Below are 24,095 nucleotides of genomic sequence, written 5' to 3'. Positions count from 1 at the left end.
TGGTGTTGGTTTATATACATATCAAGTATAAACTTTGAAATCATAACGGTTCTCAAGATATAGAGCGGACACGATCTTTACCATAGGACATGGGGTTGTCAACTAAAACCAAAGTTTTTGACCTTGACCTTTGACCTAGGAAGTTGTACATACATTATGACACACCATCTGGTGTTGGTTAATATACATATTAAGTATAAACTTTGAAATCATAACGGTTTTCAAGATATAGAGCGGATACGATCTTTACCATAGGACATGGGGTTGTCAACTAAAACTAAAGTTTTTCACCTTGACCTTTGACCTAGGAAGTTGTACATACTTTATGACACAACCTCTGGTGATGGTTGATATACGTCAAGTATAAACTTTGAAATCATAACGATTCTCTAGATATAGAGCGAACACGATTTGTTACGGACGGACGGACGGACGGACAGACGGACAGACGGACGGACAGACGGACGAGTTGGCAGACCTATATTCAACGGGATTTTACCCTTTTTCATAAGAGGGGCGAGTTGGATGGTCTATAAAATTCATCTTGATTTTACAATTTTTCATAAGTGGGGCGAGTTGGCAGACCACTATTCAGCGTGATTTTAACCTTTTTCATAATTGGGGCGAGTTGGCAGACCTATATTCAACTGTTAACAAAAGTGGGCGATTTTTTAGAAAGTGGGGCGAGTTGGTAAAAAAATGGGGCGATTTATTGTAGGGCGAGTTGTCATAGATTCCTCTCTTGACTTTACCTTATGAAACTGGAATCGGGATTTTTCATATCTTACTGTAAACAAAATTACATCATGTGCTACATTTGAGCAGACAGTTCAGGCATGGTTTTACAAAGAATCTATCGCTTTGGTCAGCGCTTTGTTGGATTTATGGGAGTTTTCACAGGTGTCAGGTAATATAGAAGTTCTATAAATGTTTTCATGTCAATCACTTTAAGATCACACCACAGGAGAAAATTAAAGCAACTTTATCTATAACAGGCTTACTTGTCTTAGGGGTCATTTAATAGTTCAGAACAAGACAACATTTTTTTCTTCAAAATTATGATTGATTATCTAGATACGACTTATACAGCACTTTAGCCTATAGACAATCCACACATTTGTGCATTTCCCAGTACATTTACAATAGTCAATATTACAATGCTTATTTAAATAAATTTCAGATTTCCACATAATAGACGTATAAGGGTATTTTCATTTTTTGCTGTGATGCTTTTGTACAATGTCACTGCAAAAAAATTGAAATACTCCTTAAAAAAGACATTATATTTATTTGGACTAACATCTCAGTAGGAACAAGTCCATTGTTCAATATGGTCATGATGCAGGTAGGATGCTCATATGTTTGGAATGTTTAGTATCATATGAATAATTTTATAGATAAAACAGTCTTGTAAAATCAATTTAACTTTTAAATTGTGATAAGGAATGTATATTCCTCACTTTGAATCTTACTTTAAAACTTCAAAATTAAAAGTATATATCCTCGTCTCATGTGTTTTCGTGCTATTAAGAATGCATTGTGATGTCACAATTTCCATTGAAAAAGCATGCATAGTACGAATTCATATGACGTATGAAAACATATGATCTGACCATATGTAACATAAAATATTGTCCCCCATGAAATATTGTCATTCAGTCATAGTAAATATTGTCCTTTGACACTATTTCATAATGAAATAATGTCCAGGACAATATTTCATCATGAAATAGTGTCCTTGTCCATGAAATTTGTCACCTCCTTCAGGACAATATTTCACTATGTCCATGACAATATTTCACTATGGAATACTGTCTATAATGACATTATTTCCTTGTGAAATTCTGTCCATGACGATATTTCACTGTGAAATACTGTCCATGAAATAATTTCTCAATCAAATTATTACAAAATTAGAAAAAGTACTCAAGCATGCAGCGTGCACATATTTATATATATAACTGAAATTATTTTGTTAAGTAAGTATTTTATATTTCAAACTAATAATAAATATTTATTCAACTTAACATAAGCTAGTTTCAGATTTGCATAGATACTTTATAAATGGTTAATTATAGATTAAAGAATTGTCTAATGTATGTTCCATTGTACTACATAATATACAGTATACATATAAGTAATGTACTGACAATCACTCGTATAAGTTCAGGGGTTAAAAAATCCACTAGCCCGATGCCCGGGACTAGACTTTTACACTTCGGGCAATTAAAACTTGTAACCGAATATGTCCGACGGACTAGTAACAAACAGTTCTTGGCATTTCCAAAATAGTAAGTGAAAAATCCCCTCATCACTATTCTATTTTAGCCAATCAGATTCAATTACGTAACGTCATCCGGGATTCCAAGAATTTGAACCGATTTTGTACATGTTTTAAAAATAGAACAACTAACTCTGGGTGGACCGGTATCATGTATTGATCGCAATTCACGTACTTTCAATATCAATTTCTCAGTACAGGGGGTATTGTACATTGCTTATGCCGAGATTTTCAATTAATGGTACTTGGGTGTATAATGTAATGATCGATATTGACCTGTCTTGTCGGACAGCTGTTAATTTGAGCTTGAAACCATGCACAAATTATTTCTAAACATTTTAGTATGGCCACCACAGGAACTAAATGTCAGTTTCAAAACGAAAAACGGTAGATGAAGGGGGTAATGAGGCTGAAAATTTATCCCAAAAAATGCCAAATACGACCAGGAAAAGCGGAAAAAAACATTTATTGTGTCATGGACAGAAAGATTCCCCATGGGCAAGGTCGACTGTTACTGATGATAAACAAGAGATGATGTTTTGTGAATATTGCCGTTATTTTCCTGATCAGGCTGATAAAAAGTCTTCTTTGTATGTGGGAACAACAAATATACGAATTGAACCACTGGTTTCACATGACAAGATCAATAAACATGTTTTCTGTGCCCGAAAATATTTAACAACCCATAGTACAAGGGATATCCAAAAAGATGTCTAGAGATCCTTGTTATAATTAATAAAACAAAAATTTATTTGATTTATTTTATCAAATACCGTGTATAATGCCGCATTCAAAACAAAGGACACCCACTCTAAATTTGTAAGGTATACTCGGGCTAGCAGGTCAGTTTTGATGGGCTAGCAGCTCTTTCAACAGGGCTAGTAAAATCCTGCTACCAATAAGTCCTGGGCTAGTGAGCTGTAACAAATTTTTTTAACCCCTGAAGTTCAAAATTGAATGTACTTATAGTACAATGTGTTCCTAAATACTAGATTGACAAATCTTTTTGTGACGGTGTTTTGGAGGTACAGGAGTTCAATGTAACTGAAATATTAATTTGTGTTTATTTTTTATTATCAGTCAAATAAAATATCATTATCCAACATGATATATGTTGATAACCTCCCCTTCATGAGACAAAATTTCATGAAAATCTGTATATGAAATAATATTGTCTCAATATACACAAAATATAACCTTCCTTTAACAGCTAGGACAAAATTTCATAGTATTCATCTTTGAAATATTGTCTAGATACAGACAAAATTTCACAATGAAAATGTGTCCTTCTCTGGACATTTTTTCATAGATGAGGACAAATTATTTCATGATACATAGTCATGAAATATTGTTTTGGGGGACAATATTTCATAGGACAATATTATACTTTACAATTATGTGAACTAAATAGGACTGATACCAGGTGCCGGCCTGCCTTCTCTTAATCCAATTTTTGATACAGTATTTTCAGTTCAAATCATGTGAAACATTCCTTAAATTTTAAGTCGAATATCAAAAATGTATGTCACAAATTATTGTAGAAAACTTTTTGAATTTGTCAATAAATAACAGTATTGTGCTGACATTTCATATTTAAACTTTATTAACACAACTTTGGTTAAACAATGCTAAAATCAAACAACAAGAAAATATCTTCATTCATCAAAACTGTGGTCATCTTTTTTCTCTTAATATCAAAATCAGTTTACTGTTACACAAAATATTGATTCATTGATTAATGTTTGCTTAACATCAATGAACATCCAGGAGCAAATATTTCATGCATATTAAGGATGAGATAAAGAACAAATTATCAAAAAAATATGATTGGATAATGAATGATAGTGTTGGAAGTATTTTTTGTAAATACAGTATTAATATGGATATATGTATTGTAGAAGCATTTTACATTCTTTAGTTTGTATTGTTTGATTGCTATTTTTTTAAATAAAAAGCCTGCACCTCTTTATGGCGTTTGTGCAATAACTTCACACATTATTGTTAATTATTTATTGATTTACTACATGCAATGTGCAGTATGTAAAAATATTGATGCATTTTGTCATTTTATGCATGTAATCACTGCGATGAAATGATGACAAATGTACATTAGAGAATTTGCATAAATTTTATAACCGATTTTCACTCAGTGAACGAGAAAAGAAGATTTTTGAAATTTTTTGGACCATTTCTTAATTAGCTAAAAAAAGGCATTTGGAATACCTTATTTTTTATTTTAAAAATTGTAGACTACAAGATTATTATATAATTATGTTTGCTAATGTTTAAGATGTTTTCCTGAAATGTTTTTACCCATTTGTACATAAATGATTACATATCTGGAGGGGATTCTCTTCTTCCTAGATTAGCGTTTTGACTGATTACATGAGATAGTATTAGGAAGGAAGTTCTTTACATATCTATAATCAATCATAACTATTTTAAAATTGAAAAAGCAAAATTGATTGATATGTCATGTATAAAAATGTAGTCTGGTTAATTTTTTATCTATAGGGCATTAAATCCAACAAGGAATTAATAAGGGCTTTGGGCTTATTGGCCTTATTTTTAATTTGAATTTGCACTCTATATCATGTATATTAAAGATTTAGATTTATATCTCTTCTAAAGTTAAGATATTACAACACCAAAACAATAAATGTAGAGACTCTTATAACAACAACACATTATGGATTGCTACAGAAATTTGATAAGATTGACATGTTTCAGCGCCTTGAGCACTGGCCGGGCGTCATCAGGATAAAAATAATACAGAAAAAAATCACAAAAGTAGGAAGTGATACAGATTACGGCATATACAGAGTTACCATGGTTTTTAGTTAAAAATCCAATGTTAAATTAAATTTGTTTGCCCTAAAAAATAAATCTTAGGCCAGACAAATAATGTGAATGTAAATTGTCTATTAAATGTAAAATTTGATCTTCTCATCTATGAATTCATCATCAGAGTTGAAAATCTTTCTAAAAATATGCATGAATTATTTGCCACTGGACATTAAGCAAGCAATAGTCATATCGTTCAATCAAAGTAAACTATTACCTTATTTGCTGTTTGAGGTAAACTCTTCTTGAGAGATTTAAAAAAGTATATAAAATTCATCAACTTAATCAGTTAATGTTTAACAAAATGTATGTGAACAATACTGGGCACATTTAATACAGGGTGCCTGATATTCTTTTGGGGTATATAAAATTCACCAATAATGGTATTCATGCAGTCATTAAAATTTCACATTAACAAGCATCAGGATTGCTGATAGTTAATAGTTTGTATAGCCAAATATAATAAAACCACTGTACATGGAAGGAAGGGAGGGGAGTGATGGAGTGGGGGAACTTATCCAACAGTGCAATAGGTGTTATATTATGCCGATGAATAGGAATGATGAATAGTCAACAAATCACCTGTATGATAAATAGGGGAGATATATGTAAAGTTTTAAATTTAGGCTCTAATCTAAAACTAGCTTGCATTATTATAAATATTAAGCTGGATTATAAATGACTGTGCATACTTGCAGCCAGGGAGTAGTCCAGTAAATTCTTAAATGAACTTGTATGTTCATTGTTATTATTTAGACAAAATCACTGACATTTTGATATCTGTTCAAGAATGTGACTTGTAGATAGTGCATGTCTCTGGCATCAAATATTTTCTCGTCCTGAACAGGCATGAAATATTTGCCGCTGGATGTTAAACAACCAACAATCAATCAAATACTTTCTATATTTTATCTGGCAAGTTTTGTTAGAGTTATCCCCCCATCTAGACAACTTTTTGTGAGGTTAATAATCTTTTCTAACTGTCAAATTACTCTAAAAATTGGTTAGTCAGTTCTTGTTGAAAATATGAAAACTTTTAGAAACAAATATTGTGAAATTATTTTCTCTCTTCAGATTAGTATCAAGTCACAAGTCAAAGAAGGAATTCATCAGAAGTAAAGACTTGTCATCTAAGGGTTCTGTATCGGCACCTCATGCTTTCTCATGGCTGGGAGATATAGCACCATGTTTTGGTATAAATGGTAACAATGTTCAGATCATTGATGAACCAAAACATTTTCATGAGGTCTTAAAGGTATTCATTATCATAACCTATTAAATAAAGCTCTTTGTATCATTCGTGACATGTAATAACTTTAGTTGAAATGATTGTAACCTTTTTGTCGAGCCTGCGACTTTTGTCGCAAAAGCGAGACATAGCAATCCTGCATTCCGTCGGCAGTGGCGATGTCCACAAATATTCACCCTGTGGTTAAAGTTTTTGAAATTTTAATTACTTTCTTAAACTATCCTGCATTTCAACCAAACTTGGACAGGAGCTTGTTTATGATCATAAGATAGTATCCAGAAGAAAATTTTGTAAAAAAAAAATCCTGTTTATCCGTATATTACTCATATATGGACTTAGTTTTTCTACCAGTTAATATAATATTCACTCTGTGGTGAAAGTTTTTCAAATTTTAATAACTTTCTTAAACTATCCTGGATTTGTACCACACTTAAACAGAAGCTTGTTTGTGATCATAAGACAGTATTCAAAAGTAAATTTTGCTAAAAAAAAATCCTGTTTATCCGTATTTCACTTATAAATGGACTTAGTTTTTCTGCCAGTTAACATTACATTCACTCTGTGGTTAAAGCTTTCAAAATTTTGATAACTTTCTTAAACTATCCTGGATTTGTACCACACTTGGACAGAAGCTTCTTTATGATCAAAACTAGTATCTAGAAGGAAATTTTGTAAAAATTTATTTCCTGTTTTTCCGTATATTACTTATAGAACTAAGATGGACTTAGTTTTATTCCAGTTAACATTACGTACAGTCTGCAGTTAAAGTTTTTAAAACATTTATTAGATTCATAAACCTTCTTGGATTTTTACCAAACATTACGTACAGTCTGCAGTTAAAGTTTTTAAAACATTTATAAGATTCATAAACCTTCTTGGATTTTTACCAAACTTGAACAGAACTTCTTACAATCAAAAGATAGTATCTAGAGGAAAAATTTTTAATAATTTTTTCCCCATTTCTGTTGAGCCTGCGACTAACAGCAAAAGTAGGCGAGACACTGGGTTCCACGGAACCCTTACAAATTTTTTTGGCTATGAAGCCTTTCTCCAATTAAGCATTGCTTTACAGTGTTATAGTAATTTTTATGGTATTAAATATCAGTTCTACAAAAATGTGAACTCTGCCTTTCTCAATTGTCGATTTGTACTAAAAATTAACTTTTTTGGCACAAACTTTTTGCCCGCCTTTGTTTTCTATTTTTCGTTCTCAGGACATGCTGTTTTTGTCTCACATGGGACGAAAGTCGCAGTTTGCATGACATAGGGATTACTATCGGGCTGAGGCGGTGTGAACTATTTGTATAAAGCTTTATTGTTCAGAAGGTAGAAGAATTTAGAATTTTGGTGTAAATATACTACTGCTACAGTTCTTCATCAGAACTCCTCTGAAACCACATAACAGAATTTTATGAAACTTAGTAGATAATAAGGACATAATATGTAGATGTACATATCCACAAGAAATTTTTATCAGATGACTTTTGTAAGCGTTATGAGTTTTTTAGCTTAGTAATCTGGTGAGATTTTGTTTGCCCAGTGATAATATGGTGACGTGGGGTATGTGAGCGTGCTCACAAAGGTTCTTTAATTAAAGATTAATTAAAGCAGCATAGTTCATTACAATATCAATGTTAAAGGAACTACCAAGGGCAAAATATAAGCTATGCTTATATTCTTTTTTTTTCCAGTCCAATGCTAGAAAAGCCACACAAAGGATTGTATTTACGTCTCTGTACTTAGGAACAGGTCAACTAGAACAAGAACTAGTAAGTTTGTCTTATCATTAGTCAAAGGGAAGTGTTTAACGTCCAGCATATAATCTTTTAACCATGTGCAGGACTCAAACATATAAATGTCATAAGAATGTAAAGACAAAAACTCAATTAAGATACCAGACTTATAATTTGGTATGCCAGACTCATGTTTGGCCTACATACGACTCATCAGTGGCTCTCGATTAAAAACAGTTAGAAGGCCAAATCATATACGAAATTGAAGAGCATTAAAAACAGAAAATTACGAAAAATTATGCAAATACAGCTAATAAGGATATGTATCTTCTCAAGATTTAAAATTTGAAATGAAAGACTTGCATAGCAAAATAAAAATTTAACAATGTAACTATTTCGAACAGATTTGGTGGGAAATCATACACTAAGATTTAATTAATGTTTTGTTAATCAATATTCTATACAATATACAACAGGTCAGATCTGTTTTAACTACACCAAGAATGAGAGAAACCATGTTTATTATACACCTGCAACATAGTGATGTGAATTTTCATGCACACATCTTATAATTAGTCCTTATTAGCAATTCCAGTAGTCAAACAACAGGTTTCTGATCAAAAGGAATTTTTGGATTTCTCATATTTAAGCATGAATTTTGTCATTTTGTCTGTTGGTAGCAGGCAGTTTAAATTTTTGTGCTCTGCTTAGCAGAACTGTCATTCCCTTTACTTTTTGTATTTTAGGTAGATGCAATTAGAGAAGCATGCCACACAGCAAAAACAAAAGGCAACAATAACTTAGAAGTACATATCTTGCTCGACTACAATCGTGGATCTCGTGGAGTAGAGAAAAGTTCTCGGACTATGTTGACACCATTGTTAAAAGAGTATAAAGATATAATCTCAGTCCATCTATATCATACCCCTGATTTGAGAGGGATATGGAAGAGGCTGCTGACAGGAAGAATGAGTGAAGTCATAGGACTAAATCATATGAAGATTTATTTGTTTGATGACAGTTTTGTTATCAGTGGGTAAGAGCAATATTATAAACCATTCTAATGCAATTTTTATGTTAAAAAAAAAGGCTAAAATTTCCCGTTAAATCCACAAATCTACAATTGAAATGTCTTCGGCCGCCATTTTGAATTGCTGGAATTCACAAATGTTCGATTAATACAATATAATCGAAAATAAAACATAATCTACCTCAAAAATTACATTTCAATGAGATTTCATCCAAATCTGAATTTTTTTCATTTGTATAACATCATGTTTTGCCATGATAGATATAGGAAGATGTGGTTAGAGTGCCAATGAGACAACTCTCCATCCAAGTTACAATTTATAAAAGTAAACCATTAAAGGTCAAGGTACAGCCTTCAACACGGAGCATTGGCTCACACCGAACAGCAAGCTATAAAGGGCCCCAAAAAATTACTAGTGTAAAACCATTCAAATGGAAAAACCAACGGTCTAATCTATATAAAAACGAGAAACGAGAAACACGTATGAACTACATAAACAAATTCCTGACTTAGGACAGGTGCAAACATTTGCAGCGGGATTAAACGTTTTAATGGTACCAAATCTTCTCCCTTTTCTGAAACAATAGTATAACATCACAACATAGAAAAACACACTATAAAATATCCATTGGAAGGCTTAACTCAATCAATGATGTTTACATGCCAAAATCATTCATGAAGTTTCGCGTAATTTTATTTTATCATAAGTTTATACATTTTGACCAGCTCTTTATGTATAATTTCTTTTAGTAATTCATTAGAATAGGATTAACAGTACTGTACTTGAAGAGTTGCTGCCGTCAATTGGGATTTGACAGTCGGAAATATCCGTTTTACTGCATAAGCCATTGTCAACTCACCAATTGATAGCAGCAACTCTTCTACTACAGTACTGTTATTCCTTCTATAACTTAGGAATTCAGGTACATTTAGCAGACTAGATCCCTAACATATATAAAAATTAAATTGATTGCTTTATAATTTACTGATACCACAAAACAAAAGTTCTGAATAGTAATTTATAAATACACAACTGTTCATTTTTCTTTTCAAAGATTTTTTTAACTGCAGGATATTTATTGAAATTGATAATTATTAGGGGGGGGGGTGTGAGAGGGGTCACAAATTGATTACATTCCCAAAAGTAAGTGCTAAGGTTGGCATCTAAGTATATTCTTTTTTTGAAAAAAAAAATGTAAGCATTTTTTACAAGAAATTACTAATCTTTCATATAAGGAATATTTAATTGGTTAAATGTCAGCAGAAATTTTGAATCTCTTCCTTTATTCTAATATAGAAACTATATAATACTATTCTGAATAGTAGTACATTATAATATAAACACACAAAATGAGTGATACTTTCTATCAAAGATATTTTTAAAACTTTCTGGCAGATATTTCATGCATGTTCAGGATGTTAATTATGTTAATATATCAGACCAAAAAATCTAAAAAAAATGAAAATAATAAAAATACTTTATCAAAAGAATAATAACAGTTACTGTAGATTATAATTTATATCTTTGATATTTCAGTTCATTCATGCACAGCTGTTTTAAAGATTTGAATTATCTACCCTTAACTATCTGAATCAATGTTATTCAGCTTTTCTATTGTTTTCTTTTTCAGTGCTAATCTGAGTAATGATTACTTTACAAACAGACAAGACAGATATGTCCTGTTTAATAACTGTTCAGAGTTGTCTAACTTCTTTACAGACTTAGTGAAAACAGTTGGCTCTTTTTCCTTCCAACTAAAGGAAGATAACTCTGTTGAACTTCATTCTCAGTGCAATATTCATCCATTTGAAGGTAAAATTGATTTTATGAATTGGAACCATATTATTAATAGAGGACAAAATTATCATCACTTCAGTGGAAACTCAGTTGAAATCCAGGTACAGACATTGGAAAGTCTTTTGCTTATTAGACTTCCAGATTGCACATTTCTGTTTGGTGGGATCAGTGTTTGAAAATACTTAAATCAAAGCAGACTCTTTTATAGTTTTCCTTCATTTAAAGGACCCTTAAAACATCTTAATCCTATAGATTGACTTATTAAGGCCCTGTATTGAGGATGCTGAAGTCGTACAGTTCACTTAGTCCATCTGTCTGTCTGCCATCTGTCCGTCAACAATTTGTATAAACACATAAAACTCCAAAAATATAGGTAGGAGGCCAATTAAATTTTGCACAGTTGTTGAAGATGTGCACCAGTGTTTTCCATTCGGCATTTAAGCCGGGTGTGCCGACCACCATCTTTTGAAAGCCGACCACCTTTCCATTTTAGGAGGTGGTCGGCTTTTTTTTTCAAATTCCAGATTTTTTAATGGTTCCACACCGTAAAAATTGAAATACTAATTGCGCCTCGCTGATTTGTTTTCATTGACAAAAATGGCGGATCGTCAAATTTCAATGTTTTCTTTTATTACTCGGGGGAAGAGAAAGGCAGATGACAATGGTGATAAAGAAAATTCTAGGCCAAATAAGTCAACTAAAACGGATAGTTGAATTGAAATTGTTAAAATTGAAAAAAGTATCAAAACAACGGAAAAGGCATGCAAGGGATCGCGAAGATAAACGGGTTGGGAACAATTCCCCTAATGAGGGATATCCCTGAAATGAGAGACTGTCTCTCAGACAAGAGGTCGTGTTACTGTTGAAGAAAGGAAAAAAGAAAAACTAAGATTATCGTTTTTAAATCTAATCAAATATTTTATTATTCCAATCAGGGTCCCACAGGGGGCATTTACAATTAACAATTATAATAGTATAAGCAACAAACATGAGATATTGTACAGTTAAATAATATTTGGAACAACTTTTCTAAAAGAGGGACCCATTATTTTTAATGATAAAGAAGATATAAGTCCAGGATTATTACAAAATTCTTGGACATGTGTACTATATAAAACCAAATAGATGTATAGTTCTTTGGGAAAAGGTTCTGTAAACGAAATACATATGTGCTCATGTGTTTCTCTTGAAAAGTACCCTTCATAAAAGGGATAGTCATTACAATAAGGGGTTACCTCTCATTTGAGGGGTTGTTCCCAAGCTGAGAAATATGAACAGGACTTTAAATGGCTAATCGTCACAGAAGAAGGATATTACTGTTCTGTGTGCCAAAAATACAGCACTAAAGCAATGAACAGGACAAAAACTTGGATCGATAATCCATGCATTCGCAGACTTAGCAGGAGGAGGGAGTCCTGCAAAAGTCATCTGCTATTCAATTCCATTAAATTAATGTGAATACAATACAAACCATTCTTTTTGTGACAACACCCACAGTAAAAAAAAAGGTTGGAAATGTAAAAAAAAAAACTACACCCGGTTGCAAGTGATTTTTTCAAAACACCCACCTTACCTTAGTGAAAAATGGAGAACACTGGTGCATATTATATTTTGATAAATTTGGCTCATTAATTTTGGAAATAACTTAGTTTTTGTTTAAAAATCACAAATTTTATCATAAATTTTATGAAACTTTTCTCTGTGCTAGGATTACAATGAAAATTTCATGAGATGCTTAAGTTCATATCTGCTTGTACCACAAATTCCAAGAAATATTGAGAACCCACAAACATGCAATGCTTTGTTTTCACCAGTATAAATTATAGGCTTCTATGCCATACACAAATATACCAGCAGGGAAATGTCAGTTTTGTAGTAATCATTTTATCAGTAGCTAATCAAGGAACTTTTCAGAGAAAACGGAGTTCACCACAAAATATTTATCTTCGTATGATATTAAATTTTGCATGATATATTACATCATCTGAAATTCATACTTTTGGGGTTTTCAGAATAAGGTGACACATATGGAATGGTAGAATACTGATCTGATAAATATCTCTGTCTAAATCACCTTAATATTTCAATCCAAATATATATTTTCGGGATTTAACGCAGCAAATAATGACCTTTGTCATAGCTATTCAACTGGAGGATAAGGACTTTCTGAACCGGCTGCTGTATATACATGTAGTAATCAATGTGGCATCTGCCAGTATGCACAATGGATAGAAAGTCCTCTTAAAACCAGAAGCTTGATATTTATGCCCACACTGAGGCAGAGGGGGGGGGGGGGGGGGGGGGAGCATTAAGTATTACCTTTGGCCGTCCATCCTTCTGTCCATCTGTAAGTATGTCCCAAAATTAGTTTCTGTTCTCTTTAGTTTGCCTCAACCAAATGTTATGAAACATATTCACAATGCTTATTATACCACAATACCACAATACACAGATCAAGTTCGAATTTGGGTGGCGTCACTTTTACCGTTATGCCCCTTTATAACTTTATCTACTATGGCGTTTGTAATAACTTCAGATTGAAAACTAAAAATCCTCAGTAAAAAACCTTCTTGATCTCGTCGAATTGAAAATGTCTGAAACTGATGATTCTTTCATTTTTCTCTTGATGTCTCAGACAATAATGTGGAGTGTTTCAATTTGAAATGATTAAGCCTGTTACCATCAAGTATACATTAATTACATTCACGTTGATTTGAATTTCACAATTTTTTAGTTGGCATTTCATTTAAAGTATGATAAAGCCTTGCACGATGGAGGTTGCACATTCAGATGTAGGTCTACGCAATATTAAATATAAAATAATGAAGTAAATCATAAAATTTAATCGGATCACTGATTTAAAGTTACTGTTTCAATAAACATGTATACTAATTATGTTTACTTAAGATCTTGCCCCGAGCTGATAGACAAGTTGTCTAAGTTCTAATTAATTTTTTGTTTTTTGGATTAACAATTAAACAATCAATATACTAGACAATTGATCTGTGAAATTAATTACCACGACGATAATTTCTAAATAGAATAAAATTATTTAATGATTTCAATACACATTTATATCAAATCTATTAAAATTAAAAAAAAGTCCGGTTAACTGGTTAACATTTTTAGTATTCAATATTCGGTCCTTCCGACGGTTAACAGGTTACCCGGTTAACCGTTGACAACACTATCATAAACCATTAATTTATTTGCAAAACACTTTCATATGATTTTTCTTACATAATGCCATTGTGAATCTATACTATTTAAATCCAAATGTTTTCTAAGTTTAAAGCAGCACATCATGGACTTTATATTTAAACAAATGGTGGTTGAGGAATTTGATAGGTTTGCTCACAGCTTTTCTAATTTCCTATTAATCTACTTTTACAGGTTCAGATTATGAATTCAAAATGGAAGCCAAGAAAAGAATTCTTAACCTTTTGAAGAAAAGAACTGACAATGAAAGTGTTCAAATACCAGAGATATTAAATCAAGACAGTTTAGGAAATTCAAAATCTTTTGACCAATCAAATGTGACCATAAATATTGATGATCATGTGACAGAAAGTGATTCAAATTCAGATCAAAATAAAATAGATACTTGGATTTACCCATTGATTCAAATGGGACCATTCGGTATTGTAGACGATGAAGTGGCTATGAAATCTATTTTTAGAACTGCTGAAAAAGGAGAGGAGATATTTTTAGCATCTGGTTATTTCAATTTAACGGATCATTATCTACAAGTCATTTTACAACAATCACAATCAAAATATGATATACTCATGGCATCACCTGAGGTAGGTTTAATTTACTCACCATACATCATTTTTCAAATAATAAATTGATATTTTTAATGTATTCCAATATATGTTTTAAAAAATGAATCTGATGATAACACAATCAAAAATCCTAATAGGTGACATATGGATGAATACCTGGCACCATGCCTTACAGTCATAAACATTTGGAGTACAAATTGTACTCAAGATTGAAAAATCAACCACTCAAAATACTGGATTTGGTGATTCAAGCATAAATTTTTTACCCCAGACTTGCAGTCATAAAAATTTCGAGTACGATTTTCATACTCAGACTCGGAATTCAACCAATCAAAATGCTGGATTTGGTGTTTCGAGCACACATTTTGTACTCCGAGTACTGAGTATATTTTTATGACTGATAGCCCAGATCCTTTTTTTCAAACTCTGCATGAACTTTTTTATTACTTCTATTGTAGTTATGAAATAACATCTTATTCTTCACAGGTAAATGGATTTTTTGGTGCCAAAGGTTTTGTTGGTGCTGTTCCAGCAGCTTACATATATATAGCTAAGAGATTTTACAGACTTACGGGTAAATACGAACAACATGACAGGATCAAATTACGAGAATACTTCCGAAATAAATGGACATTTCATGTGAAAGGATTATGGTATTACCTAAAGAAAGATTCACAGCCCTCAATGTCTATAGTTGGATCTGCTAATTTTGGTAAGAAATTTTTACGATAAGGATTTCCTCTGTCCTGAAATTGGTATTTATAGAAGGGCTTAACATACCTTTTTTCCATTATCTCTTGGTAAAGACCTTACAATGGCTTTAAGGTTAAAGATCATATTTATATTGATTGCTTTTTAGTGTTTTATTTTACTGCGGATTCATTTATTTTCATGGGTATCAATTTTTGTGGATATTTGATTTTGTGGTTCTGCCAAACCCTGCATACAACCTTATAGAAAATGTGTAATTCGTTGAACAATTAAATTCGTGGTTTCCCTGTACCCACAAAATCCACAAAAATTGGTATCCAAAGAAAAATAATGATTCCACAGTAAGTTGTTTGTTCATCATGTAGCCAAATCTCATCTTTTTTGCATTTTGACTTTCTAAAATAGAAAATAAAAAATATATGGAATAATGTAGGAGGTAATATATATACAATAGTACTTTCCCTGAATAATCTTCATATGGTTACCTTTGCCTAGTTTTGGAAAAGAAATACATAAAACATTTGTGAGCCTCAAAACTAAAGGGTCTTAAACCATGTAAACAAAACAGCAACATTTGTCTTAAGTCAATTAAAGAACTACAGAGAATAATCATTATTATATAGTTCTTACCATTGGAAGTGATTATTCAGACTGTACTCAATTTCTTGAAGTGGATCTTCTTAAAGCTCTGATATTTTAAAAAATATTCATGGGTTTGCTGGTCACCTTGTCTTGGCTTTAAAATGCCACCAACAATGTAGGTTTTGTGTGTAAGTCACTTCATTTAGTATTGATAATTCACTTGGACATGTGTGTAAGTCACTTAATTGAGTAATGATAAATCACTTGGACATGTGTATAAGTCACTTCATTGAGTTTTGATTATTCACTTGGACATGTGTGTAAGTCACTTCATTGAGTATTGATAATTCACTTGGACATGTGTGTAAGTCACTTCATTGAGTTTTGATAATTCACTTGGACATGTGTGTAAGTCACTTCATTGAGTATTGATAATTCACTTAGACATGTGTGTAAGTTACTTCATTGAGTCTTGATTATTCACTTGGACATGTGTGTAAGTCACTTCATTGAGTATTGATAACTCACTTGGACATGTGTATAAGTCACTTCATTGAGTTTTGATTATTCACTTGGACATGTGTATAAGTCACTTCATTGAGTATTGATAATTCACTTGGACATGTGTGTAAGTCACTTCATTGAGTATTGATAGCTCAATTGGACATGCGTGTAAGTCACTTCATTGAGTTTTGATAATTCACTTGGACATGTGTGTAAGTCTTAAATACATGTTTTTGGAGTTTACTGTGCCCTTGGATGGGGCTAGGGGTTTTATGCAGGAAACAGTTACTGGGCCGATGGATGGGGCTAGGGGGTTTATGCAGGAAACAGTTACTGTGCGGAAGGATGGGGCTAGGGGGTTAATGCAGGAAACAGTTACCTTGCCGATGGATGGGGCTAGGGAGTTTGTGCAGGAAACAGTTACTGAGCCAATGGATGGGGCTAGGGGGTTTATGCAGGAAACAGTTATTGTGCCGATGGATGGGGCTAGGGGGTTAATGCAGGAAACAGTTACTGTGCCGATGGATGGGGCTAGGGAGTTTGTGCAGGAAACAGTTACTGAGCCAATGGATGGGGCTAGGGGGTTTATGCAGGAAACAGATACTGTGCCGATGGATGGGGCTAGCGGGTTTATGCAGGAAACAGTTACTAGGCCGATGGATGGGGCTAGGGGGTTTATGCAGGAAACAGCTACTGGGCCGATGCATGGGGCTAGGGGGTTTATGCAGGAAACAGTTACTGTGCGGAAGGATGGGGCTAGGGGGTTTATGCAGGAAACAGTTACTGTGCGGATGGATGGGGCTAGGGGGTTTGTGCAGAAAACAGTTACTGGGCCGAAGGATGGGGCAGAGGGTTTGTGCAGGAAACAGTTACTGTGCCGATGGATGGGGCTAGGGGGGTTTGTGCAGGAAACAGTTACTGTGCCGATGGATGGGGCTAGGGAGTTTGTGCAGGAAACAGTTACTGAGCCAATTGATGGGGCTAGGGGGTTTATCCAGGAAACAGTTACTGTGCCGTTGGATGGGGCTAGGGGGTTTGTGCAGGAAACAGTTACTGTGCCGATGGATGGGGCTAAGGGGTTTATGATAGAAACAGTTACTGTGCCGAAGGATAGGGCCAGGGTGTTTATAAAGGAAGCAGTTACTGTGGATTCATTTATTTACATGGTACCAATTTTCCTGGGTTGAGGAAACATTATGTTTTCATGGATATTTGATTTTGTGGTTTTGAAAAAGTCTGTATACAGGCCTATGGGAAATTTGTAATTCGTTGAAGATTTAAATTCGTGTTCCCTCAAAATCTACAAAAAAATGGTATTCCACAAATAATAATGAATTCACAGTACTAAGTATTACGTTAAGGTTTATACAAGATATCAGATCCTTTATTAGTTAAACTAGATGAATCAATTAGCTACTATAAATTCAGAAATTAATGCGTGCATTTATTATTACGATTTTTGAAGAATGGACAAAAATGCGAGATTAATTATTGCGATTTCAGGGAAATCTGCATACAGATATATGTATCATCTTTCAAAATGCGAGTTCTTATTATTGCGATACTAAACCAGTCGAATTATTCGCAATAATAAAAACCTCGCAATAATTTCTGAATTCACAGTCATGATGTAAAATCCTTGCCTTACAATTTCTATGAATTAGAACCAATTTGTTTCCATGATTTAAACATATATATATCCTGTTGTCTTTTTAACCATTTTACTTGTAGTTCTGTCTTTGTTTCTAACTTTGAATTCGTATTTTGGAGATTTATTGTGTGGATGAATGGGGCTAGGGGGTTTATGCAGGAATTGATACAATAATTTGACTTTCTCTTCCAGGGTATAGATCTGTATACAGAGACTTGGAATGTCAGTGTGCAATAGTGACTAATAACAATCAACTACAGCAACAGTTAAAGGAGGTAAATATTAGGTGTTAGATATAAGAAGATGTGGTATGAGTGCCAATGAGACAACTCTCCATCCAAGTCACAATTTGTAAAAGTAAACCATTATAGGTCAAATTACGGCCTTCAACACAGAGCCTTGGCTCACACCATGTTAGACTATAAATTATTCATATATTTATGAACTATCTTGCAGCTGGTCTGTTCAATCAAGATGATATTAAAATTATTTTTAAAATTGTTATTTGTTCTTTAAAAATCATCTTCAATATAAAAATAAGGTGATGTGGTATGATTGCGAATCAGACAACTATCCACCAAGAGTTGAAATAATATGGATTTAAGGCACTATAGGTCACAGTATGGCCTTCAGCAATGAGCAAAATCCATACCATATTGTCAGCTATTAAAGTCAGAGACATGACAAAATATAAAACAATTTATTAGAGAAAACCCACGGCCTGATTTACAACAACATAACTTCATTGATGATGACTATCTCAAATTAACCTCAGGAGAAAAAGTGTTTATCTGTAAACCTGAATACATCTTATTGCTATTTGGAAATCTGCGCCGTTTGACCCGAGAATCTGCACCGCTTGAACTTTTGACGTCATTCAACAATCACTATTCCATTGTGGCGTCAGATATTTTCTATTGTGACGTCAAAATTTTATGGGAACCTTTGTGATGTCCAGTAATGGCGGACAAATAGCGATAAGGTGTATTATCCATAGCCTTTGCTGAAAAGTTATTAAAAAATTAAGTAAATTAGCTGAAGTTGATCAATATATATGTTCTTCTGTTAGATTTAACACAGGAAAAAGAAATATACAATCATGAGCCTAATATCCCCAGGGCATTAGGAAAGTAACTTGGAGGTCCCTGGGGATTATAATACAATACCAAATGACAGTTTTATGTAAGATAGATAGTTTTGGTGAGCAATATCAACATTATGTTACTCTTATTTAGCTTATTATATGTCAACACTTTAAAAGCTTAAAGTTTGTAATAAATTACTTGAAAAGATAATTGATGTAATTGTTAAAGGTATTCAGGTTGCAAACTTAATAATTATAATCCACGTCGTCATCTTTTACAGGAACATATCAGACTTTATCAGAGTTCAACTCTTGTTTCCAGAGAGACATTCTTACAGAATGATAGACATGTGCCATTATGGATCAGAATAGTGACACCTCTGATTAGACATTTCTTTTGAGGGCCTCTGGATACGGTTAGAAAAGTGATGCCACTCATCAGACATTTCTTTTGAATTCCTTTAGATACTACAAAAGAGTATAATCACATTTGATACCTGGTTAATACCATTTATATAACTGCTGTAATTACCCTTGTGTGTAATTTGGCAACAGGTTACCATTCACAGTATATCCAAGGAAAAATTGATGAAGGATGGAAGCTAAAATAGTTGTTCTTTAATTCTTTTATAGGAATTAAATTGCATTGAAATGTAAATGCTGATCAAACATATTCTGTGAACTGATACAGATTTTAAAGCAGTATTATGACATTTGTTACCTCCCGTTTATAAGACTGTTGTAGTTGCTATTGTGATCAAAATTGGATTATAGTTAAACGCTGCTCAAACATATTTTTTGAACTGCTGATGATTTTAAAGCAGTATTATGACATTTGTTACCTCCCCTTTATAAGGCTGATGTAGTCGCTATTGTTATTCAGATGTGGACATATCTTTTAATAGGTTACTATGCCAATAATTGCCAAGGGACAGTTTACTGAAGGCTGGCAGTGAAAATAGATAAAATGTTCAATAGAGATATAATTGGATTGAAACCTCAATAAGAAGAGTACCTCAAAATATATTATATGAATACAATGAAAATATAAATTTTTTTAATATAAACATAGAATTATACATCAAATGATAAATATCCACAGTAAAACATGTTATCCCAAACTTTATACAAACAAAGGGATTTTGTTTCAGGACCTCAAATTGTGCTGCTATGACACAGAAACACCATAAGGTGACAAATGATTAAGAATTTAAAATGTTTCGATGTTTTTGGATTGCCCCCTGAAAGTGTATGTATATCAAAAACAACTGTTTGTGTAATGTAACATTTAAATATATTCCAATCAGATTAATGGTGAGATTTACAGATATTTCAAAGGAAGACACCAAAAATTCAATGGCTCCTAAATCCTATGATGTCCTGTGTCAAATTGGTACAATAAGGGATTCTGTTTTTATGAACAAACAATACCTGTGATGCAGATGCAAATCAGATACTTTATTTAAATCATAATGTATTCACCTGCTGGTCAGATCATTTGTACCAGAAGTTATTGGCAACTGATTTTACTGACAATACTTCACTCAGATAGATTTTACAATATTGGGTATTTTTTATTAAAATTTCTGAAAAAGAAAAATTCTTGGTGTTGCATATAAATATATTTTCTGCTGATATGAACAAAAGTAAAAACCAACGACCTGATTCATGTCAAAACAATAAAAAAAGATACAACATACAGCAACCAAAGACAACCACTGAATTACAGGTTTCTGACTTGGGACAGGCACATACAGAATGTGGCTTATCAACTGATGGAAAGTCAATGATATTGGTATGCAGTTATATCACAATTTGCAAGTGTCATTTCCATGGATATTATATGGCCCAACCCCCTAATCATGGTTCATTGACTTCAAAACTTGAAACTTAAAGTTTGTGCTTGAGTCAGTTTAAAGGGAACCACTCATGATAAGTCAAAGGTAATTGATATGCTGTTGTATTAGCAGTGGCATTAATCATTTCCAAAGAGGTTATTTAACCTGAATCTTCAGTCATGGTTCATTGATTTTGAATGTTTTGAATAGTTTAAAAGCATTTCCATTTTAATTTCAACATTTGCATTATACTGTAAAAATTACATAATGCCAGACATATCTCTGTGTCAACAGTTATTTTACTGTGCGTTTCGACTTTTACAAATAATGGCCTGGATAAGCAAAAACAAAATGGGGTAAAGGGTTTGCATAAAAATTGGTTCAACTCAACCAAATTTTGTGATTGTCAGGTAATCAGGACCATGTATTGTTATTTGTCTATGTGTGTATATAACTAGAGGCTCTCAAGAGCCTGTGTCGCTCACCTGATTCTACTTTGGTTTTGGAAATCATGTAAAAATAGATTAAAATCATAACAGATACCCTAGCTAATAATGAGTGAGGCCGAATTTGGTTTAATATTGGTCCTGTAATTTGATAAAAAATCCTGGTGGCCATCTTGAACAGTAAATCGGCAACAAAGTAACCACTTCATCAGCACCTCATAAGAAACATTTATGCCATGTTTTGGTTTCATTCCATTCAGTGCACCTCTAGAAGAAGCATTTGTATGTATTTCCCATAGGGTCTTATGTTAAAGGAAGTCCCCCCTTTGGCGGCCATCATGGATGAAGGATCAGCTTCAAAGTAACAAAACTTAGTCAGCACCTCATAAGGAACATTCATGCCATGTTTGGTTTCAATCCATTCAGTATGTGGTTCTCTAAAAGAAGACATTTGTATGTATTGTACATAGGGTCCTTTGTTGAACATTGTCCCCATCTGGCGGCCATCGTGGATGAAGGATCAGCTTCAAAGTAACAACACTTGGTCAGCACCTCAAAAGGAACATGCATGCCATGTTTGGTTTCATTCCATTCAATGGTTCTCTAAAAGAAAACATTTGTATGTATTTCTCATATGGTCCTATGTTAAACTAAGTCCTCCGCTGGCGGCCATCTTAGATTATGGATCGGCTTCATAGTAACAACACTTGGTCAGCACCTCATAAGGAACATTCATGCCATGTTTGGTTTCATTCCATTCAGTGGTTCTCTAAAAGAAGACATTTGTATGTATTTCCAATAGGGTCCTATGTTAAACTAAGTCCCCCGCTGGCGGCCATCTTGGATGATGGATCAGCTTCAAAGTAACAACACTTGGTCAGCACCTCATAAGGAACATTCATACCATGTTTGGTTTCATTCCATTCAGTGGTTCTCTAAAAGAAGACATTTGTATGTATTTCCCATAGTGTCCCATGTTAAACTAAGTCCCCCTCTGGTGGCCATCTTGGATGATGGATCAGCTTCAAAGTAACAACACTCAGTCAGCACCTCAAAAGGAACATTCATGCCATGTTTGGTTTCATTCCATTCAGTGGTTCTCTAAAAGAAGACATCTGTATGTATTTCTCATAGAGTCCCATGTTAAATTAAGTCCCCTGCTGGCGGCCATCTTTGATTAAGGATCGGCTTCAAAGTAACAACACTCGGTCAGCACTTCATTAGAAACATTCATGCCATGTTTGGTTTCATTCCATTCAGTGGTTCTCTAAAAGAAGACATTTGTATGTATTTCCCATAGGGTCCAATGTTAAACTAAGTCCCCTGCTGGCGGCCATCTTGGATTATGGATCGGCTTCATAGTTACAACACTTGGTCAGCACCTCATAAGGAACATTCATGCCATGTTTGGTTTCATTCCATTCAGTGATTCTCTAAAAGAAGACATTTGTATGTATTTCCCATAGGGTCCCATGTTAAACTAAGTCCCCCGCTGGCGGCCATCTTGGATTATGGATCGGCTTCAAAGTAACAACACTCAGTCAGCACCTCATAAGGAACATTCATACCATGTTTGGTTTCATTCCATTCAGTGGTTCTCTAAAAGAAGACATTTGTATGTATTTCCCATAGGGTCCTATGTTAAACTAAGTCCCTCGCTGGCGGCCATCTTGGATTATGGATCGGCTTCAAAGTAACAACACTCGGTCAGCACCTCATAAGGAACATTCATACCATGTTTGATTTCATTCCATTCAGTTGTTCTCTAAAAGAAGACATTTGTATGTATTTCCCATAGGGTCCTATGTTAAACTAAGTCCCTCGCTGGCGGCCATCTTGGATAATGGATCAGCTTCAAAGTAACAACACTTGGTCAGCACTTCATAAGGAACATTCATGCAATGTTTGGTTTCATTCCATTCAGTGGTTCTCTAAAAGAAGACATTTGTATGTATTTCCCATAGGGTCCTATGTTAAACTAAGTCCCCCGCTGGCATCCCTCTTGGATGATGGATCCACCACAAAGTAACAACACTTGGTTCTCTAGAAGAAGTTCAAAATGTAAAAAGTTAAGAACGATGGACGACGACGACGGACGACGGGCGCCAAGTGATGAGAAAAGCTCACTTGGCCCTTCGGGCCAGGTGAGCTAAAAAGGAGATGTGGTGTGGTATGTCTATTTTCATGGAGAAATGGGATAAAAGATCTGAAAGGACAAATAAGTATCAAAACCAAGTTAGGAATCAAACCTTTGTATTAAAGAGTTGCTTTAAAAAATTAAAAATAAATGATTGATTGATTGATGTTTGTAGAATGTCCAGTGGCAAGTATGTCTACATAATCTAGGACAACAACAAAATAACAATATAATGGCAATAGAAAAGGTTCTACAATAACATAAACGGTACAAATTTTTCTGCACCAGATGCGCATTTCGACAATAAATGTCTCTTTAGTGATGCTCGAGGCCAAAATATTTGAAAATCTAAAGCTTATTAAAAAGATGAAGAGCTGTAAACCAAAACGGACAAAAAAGTAAAGCCAAAGCCGGGCAAGGAA

At 33.6% G+C, this 24,095-nt stretch overlaps 1 protein-coding gene across 1 annotated transcript; it reads left to right on the top strand.

Moving 5' to 3' along the window:
- Positions 1-800: 800 nt before the first annotated feature.
- LOC127709293 (CDP-diacylglycerol--glycerol-3-phosphate 3-phosphatidyltransferase, mitochondrial-like) lies at positions 801-20,846 on the top strand. Its single transcript, XM_052214752.1, has 9 exons — positions 801-907; positions 6,200-6,380; positions 8,066-8,143; positions 8,854-9,143; positions 10,769-10,950; positions 14,329-14,738; positions 15,207-15,432; positions 18,361-18,443; positions 19,534-20,846. Exons 1-9 carry the CDS (start codon positions 837-839, stop codon positions 19,651-19,653), a joined length of 1,641 nt encoding a protein of 546 aa, XP_052070712.1. The 5' UTR covers positions 801-836; the 3' UTR covers positions 19,654-20,846.
- Positions 20,847-24,095: the final 3,249 nt, after the last annotated feature.

This window comes from Mytilus californianus, unplaced genomic scaffold, assembly GCF_021869535.1.
Source record: "Mytilus californianus isolate M0D057914Y unplaced genomic scaffold, xbMytCali1.0.p SCAF_7, whole genome shotgun sequence".
NCBI classification, from domain to species: domain Eukaryota; kingdom Metazoa; phylum Mollusca; class Bivalvia; order Mytilida; family Mytilidae; genus Mytilus; species Mytilus californianus.
Note: the sequence above shows the minus strand (reverse complement) of the source record. Positions and strands in the feature narration are given on the sequence as shown.

Bases quoted from the DNA above. Each gene is read 5' to 3' on its own strand.
- LOC127709293 (XM_052214752.1), top strand. From the start codon at position 837: ATGGTTTTACAAAGAATCTATCGCTTTGGTCAGCGCTTTGTTGGATTT. The intron at 14,739-15,206 runs GTAGGTTTAATT...TATTCTTCACAG, and splicing joins TACTCATGGCATCACCTGAG to GTAAATGGATTTTTTGGTGC. The intron at 18,444-19,533 runs GTAAATATTAGG...CATCTTTTACAG, and splicing joins TACAGCAACAGTTAAAGGAG to GAACATATCAGACTTTATCA.